Source organism: Cibotium barometz, chromosome 30 (genome assembly GCF_041138505.1).
Source record: "Cibotium barometz isolate CiBa-2024 chromosome 30, ASM4113850v1, whole genome shotgun sequence".
In the NCBI taxonomy this organism is placed as follows: domain Eukaryota; kingdom Viridiplantae; phylum Streptophyta; class Polypodiopsida; order Cyatheales; family Cibotiaceae; genus Cibotium; species Cibotium barometz.
Genome location: NC_141075.1, coordinates 29,740,229 through 29,756,462, shown reverse-complemented (window position 1 = coordinate 29,756,462; position 16,234 = coordinate 29,740,229). Strand labels below are relative to the sequence as shown.

General features: G+C 42.7%; 1 protein-coding gene across 4 annotated transcripts in view; it reads right to left on the bottom strand.

Moving 5' to 3' along the window:
• The window catches only part of LOC147621368 (S-adenosyl-L-methionine-dependent methyltransferases superfamily protein), a 77,563-nt gene extending 65,878 nt beyond the window's left edge, over positions 1–11,685 (bottom strand). For 2 of the 4 annotated variants that reach the window (XM_086824106.1, XM_086824108.1), the window contains exons 1-2: positions 11,432–11,685; positions 11,265–11,360 (exon numbers count right to left, since the gene is read on the bottom strand). Coding sequence is in view for 2 of the 4 variants with exons in the window: in XM_086824105.1 (XP_086680231.1) it covers positions 11,265–11,360; positions 11,432–11,548 (213 nt within the window). In the remaining 2 variants the exon portion in view is untranslated. The remainder of the gene's footprint in view (positions 1–11,264; positions 11,361–11,431) is intronic. The other 2 variants (XM_086824105.1, XM_086824104.1) reach the window with 2 other exon arrangements.
• Between the last annotated feature and the right edge of the window lie 4,549 nt (positions 11,686–16,234).

The following is a 16,234-nucleotide window of genomic DNA, read 5'->3' as shown; positions in this document are numbered from 1 at the left end:
GGCAGCAATGGGTAGCCAGGCAGGAGTTTCTCTGCAGCCAGTCGGGCAGCCAGACGGGTGTCAGATGGGAGGCCCTCTATGCCAGATGGCTGCATGTGTGGAAGCAATCAACGCAGGTCTCTCTCTATCTCTCTTGGAAGAAGGCGAGCTGAAGGAGGCACCGAGGGGCTAACAGCCAAGAGGTTTCTCTCTCTCTCTCTCTCTCTCTCTCTCTCTCTCTCTCTCTCTCTCTCTCTCTCTCTTCGCAAGCAGCTTTTATTTTACGAGATTGGGATGAAGAGGATCCAGTTAAGAAGCACAAGATGATGTTCTTGGAAGAGAGGTGTGTTGCTCTTCGTCATGGACTTACGTGTATTCGAGGACGGCTTGACACATCCTCTTTCTTTCTCTCTATGGGTTTTTGGCACTGTGATTGGATGGTGCTTATATATGGTTTATCTGTCATGGAAACAGGACATTGGTTTTCGAGAAGAAACAAGATTGTGGTATCGAGGAAACAGGCCTAAGGTTATGGGATACAGGTCTATGGTTTTATCACATACAGGTCTTTGGTTTCATGTGGAAAGCATGTCTTTGGATTCATGTGAACAAGTTCTAGTTTTCTCGAGGTTACATGCAAGCTGTGACTATAGGAAGGACATGTGGTTTGGTACAGCCCTACTGCTGTTTGGGAAAGGGTTTGTGGGATCCATGGTAGAGATGGAGAAGACCTTTTCAAGCAAGGAGGTGTCGTACAAGTGTGCCTTCTCTATGGAATGCTTTGTTGTAATAAGGAGAGTTCTTATTTAGAAGTCCCGGGTGAAACTATGAGGGATCTTGTTGGTAGAAAGAAAGAAAGAAAGAAAGATTCTACGAGTTGTACTTGGTACTCATATTTGATCAAGTAAAGAAATACCGCAAGGGGCGCCACTGCGTTTTGGGGCCAATCGGTGTCCTTGTACTATTTGCAGGAGCACTCTAGCTCCCCTGTTTGTTTTACTTTTTCAGGTTCCCATGGGTGATGAAGTGTTTTGCGTGCGAGTGTTTGTTCCACCGCCAGTCAGATTTTTGAAGGCCAGTTTCATGGTTCCATTGCCGGGATATCGTCGACTTTCTCAAGGAGGCGAGCCCGTGGTTACATCAAAAGCTTCAACATGTGGAAAGTGAAAAGGAAGTGCAAGAGACAGTGCAGGATTGTATGTCTTTGCCTATATGAGGTGAAGAGCAAAAGCTAAAGATGAAGATCAGGCGAAAACACACCAAGAACAGGAAGTAGTCGGCCAGGAACAAGAAGCAGTTGAAGTGTTATTGTGCAAAAGACGGGTTGAAGGCTATGGCTTTCGACACTTTGTTACCGGTGGTATCTTCACGGAGGCTTCATGGATTCGGAAGACAGCTTCTTTCTATGTTTAGCAGTGGTGATCTACTATGCTTCATTGGGGACTTGTGCTTACCACTTGGGTGGAGTGCAAGCAGGTTTTGGGTGCCTGATGTATCAGATGAGGCTCAACAGGAAGCAGAGGAACTTAATGAGCTACTTATTCCCGAGCAGATACTGGCACATAAGGAAAGAAAGGTACAAGGTAAAGTTTCCCGTCGCTATCTTGTGAAGTTCAAGAACTGTTCACCGATGGATGCGAACTGGATGGAGGAGGGTGACTTAGCAGATTCACCTAAGGTATTGCAGCTTTATCTTGATGTTTTTGAGTTAGAGCCGACTCTTGCGACGGCTCATTCAGGTTCAGCAGAGCATGGGTCTGGAGCATTGCCTGATGCTCAAGAGGGGGGTAGCACCTCCGCTCCCTTGTTATAGACAGGCTCAGTTTTCATCTAGGAGTCACTTGGTGAAATCTTTGTATTCACCCGAGGTACTGAGGCTGACAGTACATCTGCTTATGGGACTTCTATGGTATTGTGTACTGGTCACATGAGATGGTAAAGTTGGGTATGGTTCACAGTCGGCCGCACCATGAACTATAACTGCAACCATGGATGGTTTTTGCCTTTGGAACTAAGGTATGATTAAGGAAGATTGGGACATTGATCTTTGTCATATGGTTCTGGCTAATCTTGACCACAGGATCGATCAATTGGATATTGAGATGATGCTATTTGTAGAGTTGGTCTCCTTTGGAATGGTTGGTTTGGTTTAGCTTAAAGTCTATAGCAACCCGAGTTAACACTTCGAGACTCTATGAAGGGTATAAGTCTTGCGAGCAGTCCTAGAGTTGGTTTGGTTCATATATGGATTGAACTCTATTTGTGCATGTATTTATACACTTTCCGAGGTATTATGGTATTCTCGTGCCATTGGATCCTGGTACCCTTGCGAATACGATGGGTAATACTCTAGATGTCTCAGGATGAGATGCATGTATGTTGGTATGATACATCAAGTACTTTATTATGTTCATGGATGCATCACTGAGTGTGGCTCTTGCGGGATAGCCATGAGACGTATGTGGAAAGTACTTAGTGGATGTCTTGTTTGGATGCATTGAGTGCTTTCATATGCTCATGTTGTACCTTCAGTCGTGGGTCCTGCAGGATACCCATGGACGTAAGGCTTGCAAGCAGCCCTGAGATTATGGTATTCTCGTGCCATTGGATCCTGGTACCCTTGGGAATACAATGGGTAATACTCTGGATGTCTCAGGATGAGATGCATGTATGTTGGTAACTTGGTATGATACATCAAGTACTTTATTATGTTGATGGATGCATCACTGAGTGTGGCTCCTGCGGGATAGCCATGAGACGTATGTGGAAAGTACTTAGTCGATGTCTTGTTTGGATGCATTGAGTGCTTTCATATGTCCATGTTGTACCATCAGTCGTGGGTCCTGCGGGATACCCATGGGCGTAAGGCTTACGAGCAGCCCTGAGATTGTTATATTGGAGTAGGTAGAGCATCGTGAGGAGCATATTGTTTGCGAATGCATATATGTGTCATGCATATGTTTGTCATATGTAGAATGATGCATGGTTTTATTGTTTGGCTAACACAGGTTACGTGTTTCCACTTGGTTTTAGACTTTTGCTCCAAGTTCTGAGGAACAAGCAAGAGTTGTTTGTCACTTCGATGTGACAATGTGGCCTTACTTTTCAGGATCATTGTTTCCTCACCCAAATGCACTGGAGGGGCATTGCTTTGGTCATATGGGGACTTTTTCTTCATTGGATGCTTACTGTGTTATTGAGTGCAATCGAGGACGCTTGCTATTTTTCAAGAGGGGGGTATGTTACGACCCTGTGTTTTTCCCTCTGGACAACAAGCAGGTGGGCACGGGCACGGGCGCGGGACGGACAGTGTGGACAGGCATCAGTTTGAATGTGAAAAGGAAACTCATAAGTGTGGCCAGCCTAAGTGTGAAAGGGGACAAAAAGAGATTTATAAGGTTATAAGGTTTTTAAACCTTTGATGGCTAAAAATATTAATATATATTTATAAGCATGCGTTTGGCAGTTGCTTTTTGGTGTTTTTGATGAAAAGCGCATAGCCTCCTTATAAAAGGTGAAGGTTGGCGAGCATGAAGGTGGCCGTGTGGAGATCGCTGTGTGGGAGTCGCCGGATAGTTTATACCCGGAGTTGCAGCGCGTACCACAGGCTACTGTGTATGGGGCCACCGCTGCTGATGGGCGCTGCTGCGCAGGAGGGCTGCCGCCGTTGTTTGTAGCTGCCAATGCTGCCGCCGCCGAGTGCAGCTGCCGCCGCTGCTGTTGTTGCCGCTGCGTGTGCTGCTGCTACGTATGAACTATAGCCGGGCAGCAATGGGTAGTATAGGGCAGCCAAACACGCAACCAGACGGGCGACCAGCAATGGGCAGCCAAGCAGGAGTTTCTCTGCAGCCAGTCGTGCAGCCAGACGGGTGTCAGATGGGAGGCCCTCTACGCCAGGTGGCTGCATGTGTGGAAGCAATTAGCGCGGGTCTCTCTCTATCTCTCTTGGAAGAAGGCGAGCTGAAGGAGGCACCTAGGGGCTAACAGCCAAGGGGTTTCTCTCTCTCTCTATCTCTCTCTCTCTCTCTTCGCAAGCAGGTTTTATTTTACGAGATTGGGATGAAGAGGATCCAGTTAAGAAGCAAAGGATGGTGTTCTCGGAAGAGATGTGTGTTGCTCTTTGTCATGGACTTATGTGTATTCAGTGACGGCTTGACACATCCTCTTTCTTTCTCTCTATGGGTTTTTGGCACTATGATTGGATGGTGCTTATATGTGGTTTATCTCTCATGGAAACAGGACATTGGTTTTCGAGAAGAAACAAGACTGTGGTATCGAGAAAACAGGCCGAAGGTTATGGGATACAGGTCTATGGTTTATCAGATACAAGTCTTTGGTTTCATGTGGAAAGCATGTCTTTGGATTCATGTGAACAAGTTCTAGTTTTCTCGAGGTTACATGCAAGCTGTGACTATAGGAAGGACATGTGGTTTGGTACAGCCCTACTGCTGTTTGGGAAAGGGTTTGTGGGATCCATGGTAGAGATGGAGAAGACCTTTTCAAGCAAGGAGGTGTCGTACAGGTGTGCCTTCGCTATGGAATGCTTTGTTGTAATAACGAGAGTTCTTATTTGGAAGTCTTGGGTGAAACTATAAGGGATCTTGTTGGTAGAGGATTCTACGAGTTGTACTTTGTACTCATATTTGATCAAGTAAAGAAATACCGCAAGGGACGCCACTGCGTTTTGGGGCCAATCGGTGTCCTTGTACTATTTGCACGAGCACTCTAGCTCACCCGTTTGTTTTACTTTTTCAGGTTCCCATGGGTGATGAAGTGTTTTGCGTGCGAGTGTTTGTTCCACCGCCCGTCAAATTTCTGAGGCCGGTTTTATGGTTCCATTGCCGGGATATCGTCGACTTTCTCAAGGAGGCGAGCCCGTGGTTACATCAAAAGCTGGAAAGTGAAAAGGAAGTGCAGGAGACAGTGCAGGATTGTATGTCTTTTCCTATATGAGGTGAAGAGCAAAAGCTAAGGATGAAGCTCAGGAGAAAAGACACCAAGGACACGAAGTAGTCGGCCAAGAACAAGAAGCAGTTGAAGTGTTATGGTGCAAAAGACGGGTTGAAGGCTATGGCTTTCGACACTTTGTTACCGGTGGTATCTTCACGGAGGCTTCATGGATTCGGAAGACAACTTCTTTCTATGTTTAGCAGTGGTGATCTACTATGCTTCATTGGGGACTTGTGCTCCTGCGGGATAGCCATGAGACATATGTGGAAAGTCCTTAGTGGATGTCTTGTTTGGATGCATTGAGTGCTTTCATATGCTCATGTTGTACCTTCAGTCGTGGGTCCTGCGGGACCCATGGGCGTAAGGCTTGCGAGCAGCCCTGAGATTGTTATATTGGAGTAGGTAGAGCATCTTGAGGAGCATATTGTTTGTGAATGCATATATGTGTCATGCATATGTTTGTCATAGGTAGAATGATGCATGGTTTTATTGTTTGGCTAACACAGGTTACGTGTTTCCACTTGGTTTTCAAATTTTGCTCCAGGTTCTAAGGAACAAGCAAGAGTCGTTTGTCACTTCGATGTGACAGTGTGGCCTTATTTTTCAGGATCATTGTTTCCTCACCCAATTGCACTGGAGGGGCATTGCTTTGGTCATATGGGGACTTTTTCTTCATTGGATGCTTACTGTGTTATTGAGTGCAATCGAGGACGATTGCTATTTTTCAAGAGGGGGGTATGTTACGACCCTGTGTTTTTCCCTCTGGACAACAAGCAAGTGGGCATGGGCACGGGCATGGGCACGGGATGGACACTGTGGACAGGCATCAGTTTGAATGTGAAAAGGAAACTCATAAGTGTGGCCAGCCCAAGTGTGAAAGGGGACAAAAAGAGATTTATAAGGTTATAAGGTTTTTAAACCTTTGATGGCTAAAAATATTATTATATATTTATAAGCATGTGTTGGCAGTTGCTTTTTGGTGTTTTTGATGAAAAGCGCATCGCCTCCTTATAAAAGGTGAAGGGTGGCGAGCATGAAGGTGGCCGTGTGGGAGTCGCCGGATGGTTTATACCAGGGGCTACTGTGCATGGGGCCACCGCTGCTAATGGGCGCTGCTGCGCAGAAGGGCTGCCACCGCTATTGTTGTTGCCGCTGTTGCCGCCGCCGCTAATGGGCGCTGCTGCGCAGAAGGGCTGCCACCGCTGCTGTTGTTGCCGCTGTTGCCGCCGCCGCCACGTGTGCTGCTGCAACGTATGGACTATAGCCGGGCAGCAATGGGTAGTATAGGGCAGCCAAACAGGCAACCAGACGGGTGACCAGCAATGGGGAGCCAGGCAGGAGTTTCTCTGCAACCAGTCGGGCACCGACACGGGTGTCAGATGGGAGGCCCTCTACGCCAGGTGGCTACATGTGTGGAAGCAGTCAACGCGGGTCTCTCTCTCTCTCTCTTGGAAGAAGGCGAGCTGAAGGAGGCACCGAGGGGCTAACAGCCAAGGGGTTTCTCTCTCTCTCTCTCTCTCTCTCTCTCTCTCTCTCTCTTCGCAACCAAGTTTTATTTTACGAGATTGGGATGAAGAGGATCCAATTAAGAAGCACAGGATGATGTTCTTGGAAGAGATGTGTGTTGCTGTTCATCGTGGACTTATGTGTATTCAGGGACGGCTTGACACATCCTCTTTCTTTCTCTCTATGGGCTTTTGGCATTGTGATTGGATGGTGCTTATATGTGGTTTATCTGTCATGGAAACAGGACATTGGTTTTCGAGAAGAAACAAGACTGTGGTATCGAGGAAACAGGCCTAAGGTTATGAGATATAGGTCTATGGTTTGAAGGGACACATCAAAAAGCAATGCTACAAATGGAAAAATGATCAAAAGGAAAAGGGAAAAGGCAAAGACAAAGACAAAGATGAAGCCAAAGATGTAAAGCCAAAGGGCAAAAGTGGAGTCAAGATTGAAGAAGTCAATGTGTCACATGCAGGTGACAGTGAGGATGAGGTCCTATTCACGTCTTCACTTGATGCCCATTCACTTCTTGCAGGAGATGGTCATGGTATGCACTCATGGATCATTGATTCAGGTGCCTCCTTTCATGTTACAGGTTGCAGAACCTTGTTTGTCAAGTATACTGCTGGCAATGAAGGAGTAGTTTATTTGGGTGATAACCATGCATGCAAGATTCTTGGCAGAGGTGATGTGAGGCTTGTGTTTTCAGATGGCTCACAGCTTATGCTCCATGATGTCAGGCATGTGCCTGAGATCAAGAAGAACCTGCTTTCTACTGGACAGCTTGATGATGCTGATTATGTTACTACATTTGGTCGTGGAAAGTGGAAGATTAGTAAGGGCTCACTGGTTGTTGCCAGAGGCTCTAAGGTGGACACTCTTTACTTCATGCATGCAGGTGTTTGTCACCATGCTAATGTAAATGCAACCGAGCTGCCGGAAATCTCTATGTGGCATAGCCGGTTGGGACACATGAGTGTCAAAGGAATGGAGCAATTGTCTCGTTTTGGTTACTTGCCTTCTCTAAAGTTCTCAAGTTTTCAGTTTTGTGAGCATTGTATATATGGCAGGCAACTCCAGTGCCCCCACAAGAAAGCTCTTGGACAGAAAGATGCTCAGCTAGAGCTTGTGCATACAGATGTATGTGAGATACACTGAAGACTTTGCGTTCCGACAATGGTGGAGAGTATATGTCCAAACAGTTTCAGGACTTTTGTGATGCTAAAGGTATCAAGAGGGAGCTCTCTACTCCTTATGATCCTCCACAAAACGGAACAGCAGAGAGGATGAACAGGACCATTCAGAAGAAGGTCCGTTCTATGTTGTCACATGCTGCGTTACCTCATGGTTTTTGGGCTGACGCTGTTATGCCAGCCGTTCATCTTATAAACAGGTCACCTAACACGAGGCTTGGTGGGAAAGTGCCAGAGGAAGTATGGACAGGGAAGCCTCCGTCATACAAGCACTTGAGAGTGTTAGGTTGCGTTGCATACGTGCACATACGCAGGGAAATGCACACCAAACTTGATCCTAAGTCTCACAAATGCATATTCCTAGGATATGGTGACAAAGGTGAAATGGGGTATAGACTTTGGGATCCCGTGAATAGAAAGATTATACGCAGCAATGATGTCATTTTTGATGAAACATGCATGTATAAGGAGCCTGCAAGGCAACAGGAGCCTGGCAGAGTCGTCTTTGATGATGATGGACATCATGGACAACAACCAAGGGCTGTAAATCAGAAATTACAGCAGCAAAACCAGCCCTTAAATGGTGCTGAAAATGGTCCAAATGGACAGCCAGAGATGGCAGAAGATATCCCTATGGATATCCCACAGTTAGAGGAGATACCGCGTATGATATTTCAGCCTTATGGCATGGAACAGGAGCCACCAATAGGTGATATGCAGGCTGGACAGCAACCTGCAAATGATGGTCATTGGGTACGGAGGTCCACAAGACCCTCCAGAGCCCCTGACAGGTTTGTTCCAAGGGTTGACTACTCGATGCTCACTGACTGTGGGGAGCCCTCATGTTATAAGGAGGCTTTACAGAGGGCAGACAAGGCTCTTTGGGAGCGTGCTATGAAGTCATAGATGGATTCTCTGCACAAAAATGGAACATGGAAGCTAACCTACTATAGATAGCCTATAGCCTAGTTTTATTAATTATGAACCTCAGCCCTCTATATCTGCCTACTATCTCCTAATCCCAAGGTTCCCTAACCCAATTGGAGTAGTCCCGCTAATCTGAGGATTAGCTCCATTACATAACAAGCTGTCTACCAAAATGTTGAGGCATGCCAGATTTGCCAAAAAGTGAAGGTTCCACACTCAAAGCAGGCCAGGTTACTTCAGCCTTTGCTTCTTCTTGAGGAACCTTTTCAAGATATCAGTATAGACTTCATAGGCCCTCTTCCAACAGCTATGGGAACCAAGAATATACAGTGTTTGACCATTCTTGACTCGTTCAATAAATTATGCATGCTCATTCCGTGCAATCAAATAGCCACCACAATAGGAGATATTGGTCGCTTGTTTCTTCGACTTTCGTACCATGTTTGTGTTTTACCACAGACAATTACTTCAGATAGAGATCCCAGGTTTACTTCCCATTTTTGAGGGGGCATTATTTGATAACTTTGGGACTAAGTTGCAATCGTCTAGTATATTTCATCCACAGACAAATGGTCGGATAGAATTATACAATTAACTCGCCTTTGATGTTCTCAAATCTTATTGCCATGACAAGCAGGCGAAATGAGAACGGTATCTTCCTTTGGTGCAAGCTATCCTAAATGACACTCATTCATCTAGTATTGACAGGACTCCATATGAGTCAACATTCAGTTGCCGTTTCTCGTCTCTTCTTAAGAGGATGGTATTGCCATTGTTGGAGGCCAACAAGACCACAAAAACATTCTCAGAGATTATTGAGTCCGTGAAGGAATGCCTAACCAAAGCACGGGAAGCATACACCAGCAAGCCAACAAGTCTAGACAAGACGTAAACTACAAGGAGGGAGATTGGGTATTTCTCTGAATCATGAGCAACGGTTAAAGCAAGTAGGCAAGTGTTGCCCCGAGCTCCTTTTCCGAAGCTTTGGTCCGTTCCCTATTGTAAAGAAGCTAAATGATGTCTCCATGAAGTTGAAGTTGCCAGACAGTTGGACTAAGCATGATGTCTTCCACGTCTCATGGTTAAAGCCTTATGTTGGACCAACCTTACAAGCGGTTTTCCGGATGAGCAGCCTAATGTCACGTGCATCCCACACTTGGATTGTTACATGCATTGAGGTTGATCGTGGTAACGCACAACAGGGCCTTCTTTATTATGTAGTGAGATTCTTTAGCATCCAATTCATAGAGTAGAGAGAGAGAGAGAGAAGAGAATAGAAGTGAAGTAGCCTACACAGTATTGGGTCCCAATTACCCATTGAATCCCCCCCCCCAACACCAGCAATCCAACAAGTCTAGACAAGATGTCACGTGCATCCCACACTTGGATTGTTACATGCACTGAGGTTGATCATGGTAACGCACAACAAGGCCTTCTTTATACCTTTATGTGGTGAGATTCTTTAGCATCCAATTCATAGAGTAGAGAGAGAGAAGAGAATAGAAGTGAAGTAGACTACACAGTATTGGGTCCCAATTACCCATTGAAGCTCCCCTCCCCCCCCCCCTCTCTTTCAAGCAGGAGTATTTGCTTATATTATTTCTTTGGAGAATGCTTGAGAACAAGCGATATGACCACCCAACACAAGGACGAGGAAGACAGTACGTCGGTTGAGTGTTGAATGATGCTTGAATTGCGGAATGCTCTTGCTGAATAACTGAATGAATAATGAGGGAATGAGGTGCCTATTTTTCCATTTACCAAGCTGCTGGTCAGTTCATACCAAAGGCTATCTGCCTGCTTTATGGAGAAAAAATACTATTTTTTTACAACATTAAATGTTGCGCTTTTCAGATGATGCTATCCCTAAACCTAGCCGACTCCTTGTCCCACTGGCCGACTGTTGCTACCTCTTCCAATGCTGGCTGACTGGAACTCTAGAGCTCCCATGGCTGGCCGACTGTTGCTCTAGGGCTCCCATGGCTGGCCGACTCGCTGTCCATGCTTATGGGCTGGCCCATAGATTATTCTACTACACTCTACATGCTTGCTAATGAAACCCTATTGCTAATGATAGACCTCTACATGCTTTATCTGATGAATTCTCCAAGTGGGTTAAGAGAACTGACTCCTGACTAACCTCTATGGCTCGGAGACTGACCTACGTAACTCGTGCCTAACTATCCCTGGACTGAGGGCTCACAATGGGGTCATGGCGTACAACAAATATTCCTATAACACGGAACTACTTTTGTGTGATGCGGCACAGTTGTCTCCGATCAGCAAACACACCAGTATGCAGCAAGCTGAGTTGTCGTCAATCTATTTCTTGGCAGACCAGTATCCATCACCACCATGACATCATGGAAAGAATTGGGTCAAAAAATCCAGCTGAAGTTTGTCTCACCCGCTGCCACAGCTCATAGAATTACCAGCAAGAATTTCCTATTCAAATTCCTTTCATAGTTCATATGCATACTTACAAAAAAAAAAACACACATATATACGTACAGACATACATAAACATACTTATATATGCATGCATGCATACATACATACATACACCCAAAGAGACGCAAAAAATACATGTACACATATGTAGCGAGAAATTAAAGGCTCTCCCTCTCTCTCTCTCTCTCTTACACAGACACACATATGCTTATTTGCAAATGGATAGAGAGTGTAAAAGGTTTGAACTAGGGTAGGTACCTGAACTTTGCCGGAGGGAAGCCAAAGCAAGTCTTGGAGGGAAGCGCATTGCAGGTCGTCCCACCATTGCATGTCGACGTCCTCCCACAGACGATCCTGCAAAATGCAAATCATCAGGCATGAGAGGAAGAAGAGCATTGACCACAATTACTGTTGTGCGGGTTTACCTGGAAGAACTCAACAACGTGCGCGCGCCACAGGCATTGGTGGTTCTTGAGGAAGGCGGCTATGGAGTGGAGCACTTCCAGGGTTGCCTCTCGAGAAAGCTCGATGGCGGAATGCATCTCCGAACAACGAAGCCAAAGGTGATCCTTTTCTTTTAGAAAAAACCAGTATTGGACCCGCGCGCGGCGGCAGGTAGAGTTCCAGCAAAAATAGGCTCAGTTTCTCCAATTTAGGTCATGTTTTAAGTAAACACAATACATTATTTCAAGTGACTTCATATATACATATCTCAAAATAACTCCATGTCTCGTAGATTTATAACGAAAACAAAAATATCATAGTAATGTAGCATAAGAAGATGCAAAAAAGGACCAATATTATATATTCTCAAAATGCACCACAAAATACGTATTCTCAGTCGGTAATGTCAGAATCAACAAATTGAATTCTTCTCTTGTGAGAGAGAAGGATCATTCATTTGTCTCCTCACAATACGCTCTCTATTGTAAAGCGGTGATCCATCCCGCACATGCTCTACTATCGATGAATGCAAAGGACCTGCACAAAAACGAAACAACGATAAATCAAATCTCAAAAGGACCTGCACATTACGACACATCGATAAATAAAATCTCAAAAGGACCTGCACATAACGACACCAATAAATAAAATCTCAAAAGGACCTGCACATAACGACACCAATAAATAAAATCTCAAAAAAATCTTATAATAGAAAAACATAATCAAAATTACCTCGTACAATAGAACATCGAGTGGATGGTACATGAGGAGCTCTAGTATAAAACCCATAACGAATACCAATGGTCATGAAGGATGTAAGAAACAACCAGTCATCGGGTACTGAATACCCCTCAAATGATGAAAGCATCTGTCCATCTCTCTCGAGTTGATCTTTGCAAGACCATATTACTTGGTAGTGTCACCATCGTATTATCATCGGTACAATCCACTTCATTCCCAATATTCATGACCCACTGTTTAAACTCATTGCATCCATTAGTATTGCTTGATTGAATACGCATATTTCCAGTTAACTTTAGAACTTTGATAGAGTTCCATAGAAAGGAATGACACAATGCTGCATTAACAATATCCTCACGTCTTCCCTTCATAATAACAGGCAAGATTTGTCTAAAATCTCCCCCCATTAATACAACCTTTCCACCAAATGGCTTATCTGAGAATAATACATCTTGTAAACTCCTATCCAATGCTTCAAAAGCATAACGATGAATCATTGGAGCCTCATCCTAAATAATGAGCTTACAAACTCTCAAAACCTCAGCAAGTTGTCCATGTACAGGGATTTTGTAAGTTGAAGAATTGTTTAGCTCCACAGGTATCTTGAATCTAGAATGTGCAGTACGTCCATTCGCCAAGAGTAGAGAAGCAATACCTGACGATGCAGTGGCCAAAGCAACATACCCTTGTCCACGTACTCGCGCAAGCAAGCAATTAACAAATAGGTCTTGCCCGATCCCCCCGGACCATCTAGGAAAAAAATGTCACCTGCATCTGTCGCAATTGCATGCATTATAGCATCGAAAGCAACACGCTGGCTATCTGTTAATGTTGACTCCATAGCACTTGATAGGTTAGATTGTTCGACAGTATCAAAAGATCTCTCTTTCAAAAGCAATCTATTTTCACCCGACTTCCAAATCAGTTCTGTTTAGTTCAGGCATTCCTGGCATCCTGATAAAGTTGATACATTTGTCGTGGCCCACCAGTAAAACTGGAAGGTAACACTATTCTCCTTCCCACTGTCCTTCCTACAATACCACTTCCACTTCCTTCTACATGAAGCATGTCTGCTAAACCACTATAAACCTCTGAACGCAAACTTTCTTGATTATGGCGTAGCCAAGATAATCGTGACTCTTCAACACTGCAATAGGCATCAACCATAAACTGTTGCAACAATCTTCCACCACGTAGCAAGCATGCATTTGTATCTGGGCGAATTTACAATCGATAAGCATAGTATTGTCGTTGAGTCACACAGTGACCATTTCTCAATGCACTCACTTGTGCATCAGCATAAGGGATTCTCAAGTGCCATCCGTCCTCCCCTCTTGGAAATAACATGACGTACAAAAGAGGCATATAGCACCTATGCAAATTAGAGATGTGTTTGCTTGTGCCTTCTCGAGTATGCAATAAAATATCACAACGACCAACATTATGATCATCACCTTGACTAATCATGATACCAGCAATCTCAGAAGCTGTTGGCATTGAGTACTGCCTAGATGTGGATTTCGTCTCACATATAGTCATTTTCAAATCCAAACTCGGATTGTCACTCAACATTCTTCCCACGTACTTAAAAGCTTGTGCAACTGGATTAGAAGTGTGCATCATGGATTGAAGTGCTTCTAGGGTTGTGGATTCCAATCTATTCATGACACCTAGTCGATTTTATAATTTGTGCTCAGTATCAAACACATCCAACTGTGCAAACTGTGGCTTATGATTGTATATATTATTGGGGACCAAGGACCCAATCTGATGAATAAACAGTCCCATGCACCTTGAAAGTATAGACACTACTATTGTGAAAGAGAGAGTCGTGTATTTGTGCACCCAATGATGAAAAAGCCAACACACTATTATAAGCCCTGATGTTTTCTCGAAATTTTTTACTTGTAGTGTCACTACCAATCAAAAGAGACCTTAATGGTTCATGTGGTTCAGCAAGTGAAGGAACAGACACACGCTCATGTTTACAACAATATTTGCCAAGATCCTGTCCACAGCTCATCTTCTTTTCACTTGCCCATAACTGTGCTCCACAAAACCGACACTCATGTGTCATCCCTCCTAATGAGTGACTTAAAGTGCACGAATATACCAAAGGCCAAGTAGCTGCATGTGTACCTTGTATGGGCGGGAGTTCATGGAGGATAGACAAAATTCCTCCCTTTCTTTTTTCAAATACATAAGAGAGAATTTCTCCGATACTCTCCCTTCTTATTGTATTAGCAAATGGCACTTCTCTCTCTTCATGGGCAAAAAAGGAACACATTGTAATTGCATTACCCTCATTTACTCTTCTAGCTGCATTATAAGAGGTCCTATTTCTAGCGATGAAGCGACGGTACCTTCTTGTAAGTCTCAAACTTTGAACCAGTGATATCCCTGAATAAACTCCACTTGCCATTTCCCTTGTTATTTCTTTCAAAAGAGTCCTATTCCTAGCAATTTCACGGCGAACACTTCTAGCACTCTTGTTAGATATCCTTTTATCTCCACCCAGGGCAATTAGAGACCTCTTAGTGCTATTGAGGTAAATACATCAAAGTTTCTTTTGCTACTTGTTTTTGTGCACAAAAGGTATCGTTTTCTCCAAGAATCCTATTAGTATCTTGCATCAATACATCACCGGTATTACATGTAACATTATGCATCCTTGTATCACAACAATGAGGTTCACTATCCCCCCTTGACTCCTGTGCACATTTTATTTTTTCATTTCTTCTTCTTTTCCTTGGAGCATTCAAGGAAATGGTCTGAAGAGGACACCTCAAACTACTTGTCTCTACCATTCTTGCTATAAACCTAATTCCATCAAGTATTCAATTAGAAGGAGTGGCACATTGAGTATAAAGTCATTTTCTTTATTATAAAATAGTAAACATTGAATAGAAATAACAATATTTTTTCTATAATATTTGTGTAGACACATAATATACAATCCCTCATGAGATTTTCTCCAATCTTCACATACATACTAAAAGATAAGCTCTCTCTCTCTCTCTCTCTCTCTCTCTCTCTCTCTCTCTCTCTCTCTCTGTGGGGATGACATTTACCCACCTGGGTTCAAGTCTCCCCGTCGATTGGGTAGAAATAACCCTCTAAGTCGACGTTAAGCGGTCTAGTCTCAAGTGGGTATATACACATGTATATGTATATGTATATACATGTATATATATATATACACACACACACACACATATATATATACATATATATATATATATATACATACATCTATATATACATGTATATATGTATGTACATGAATATACATACATATATATATATATATATATATATATATATATATATATACATGTACATATATATATACATGTATATATATATATATATACATGTACATATATATATACATGTATATATGTATATATACATGTATATATATATATACATGTATATATATATATGTGTATATATGTATGTATATGTATATATGTATGTATATATATATATATATATATATATATATATATATATATATACATATATATATACATACATATATACATATACATACATATATACACACATATATATATACACTTGTATATATATGTATATACATATATATATACATATATACATATATATATACATATACATACATATATACATATATATATGTATATATATATATATATGTATGTATATACATATACATATATATATACATATGCATACATGTATATACATATATATACATACATATATATATATATATATATATCTATATATATATCCATCCCTTTGACTCAAGCTAGATTGTGCTTATATGTAGGTAAGTAAATGTCATAAACTTATTTGATCTTTGCCAAGTTTCATCTTTTCTCATGAGCATTAAAATCTTATGCTCTTAACAAACTATATCGAACTATTCATATTTAAAAATCATAAATTCTAAAAATAAACATACAATTAAGAAGAAAAACAAAAATAAAGCAAAGTTTTGGTAACTTACCTCAAAAGACTAAGGAAGACCCAAACTATATGACAAATCAACAATA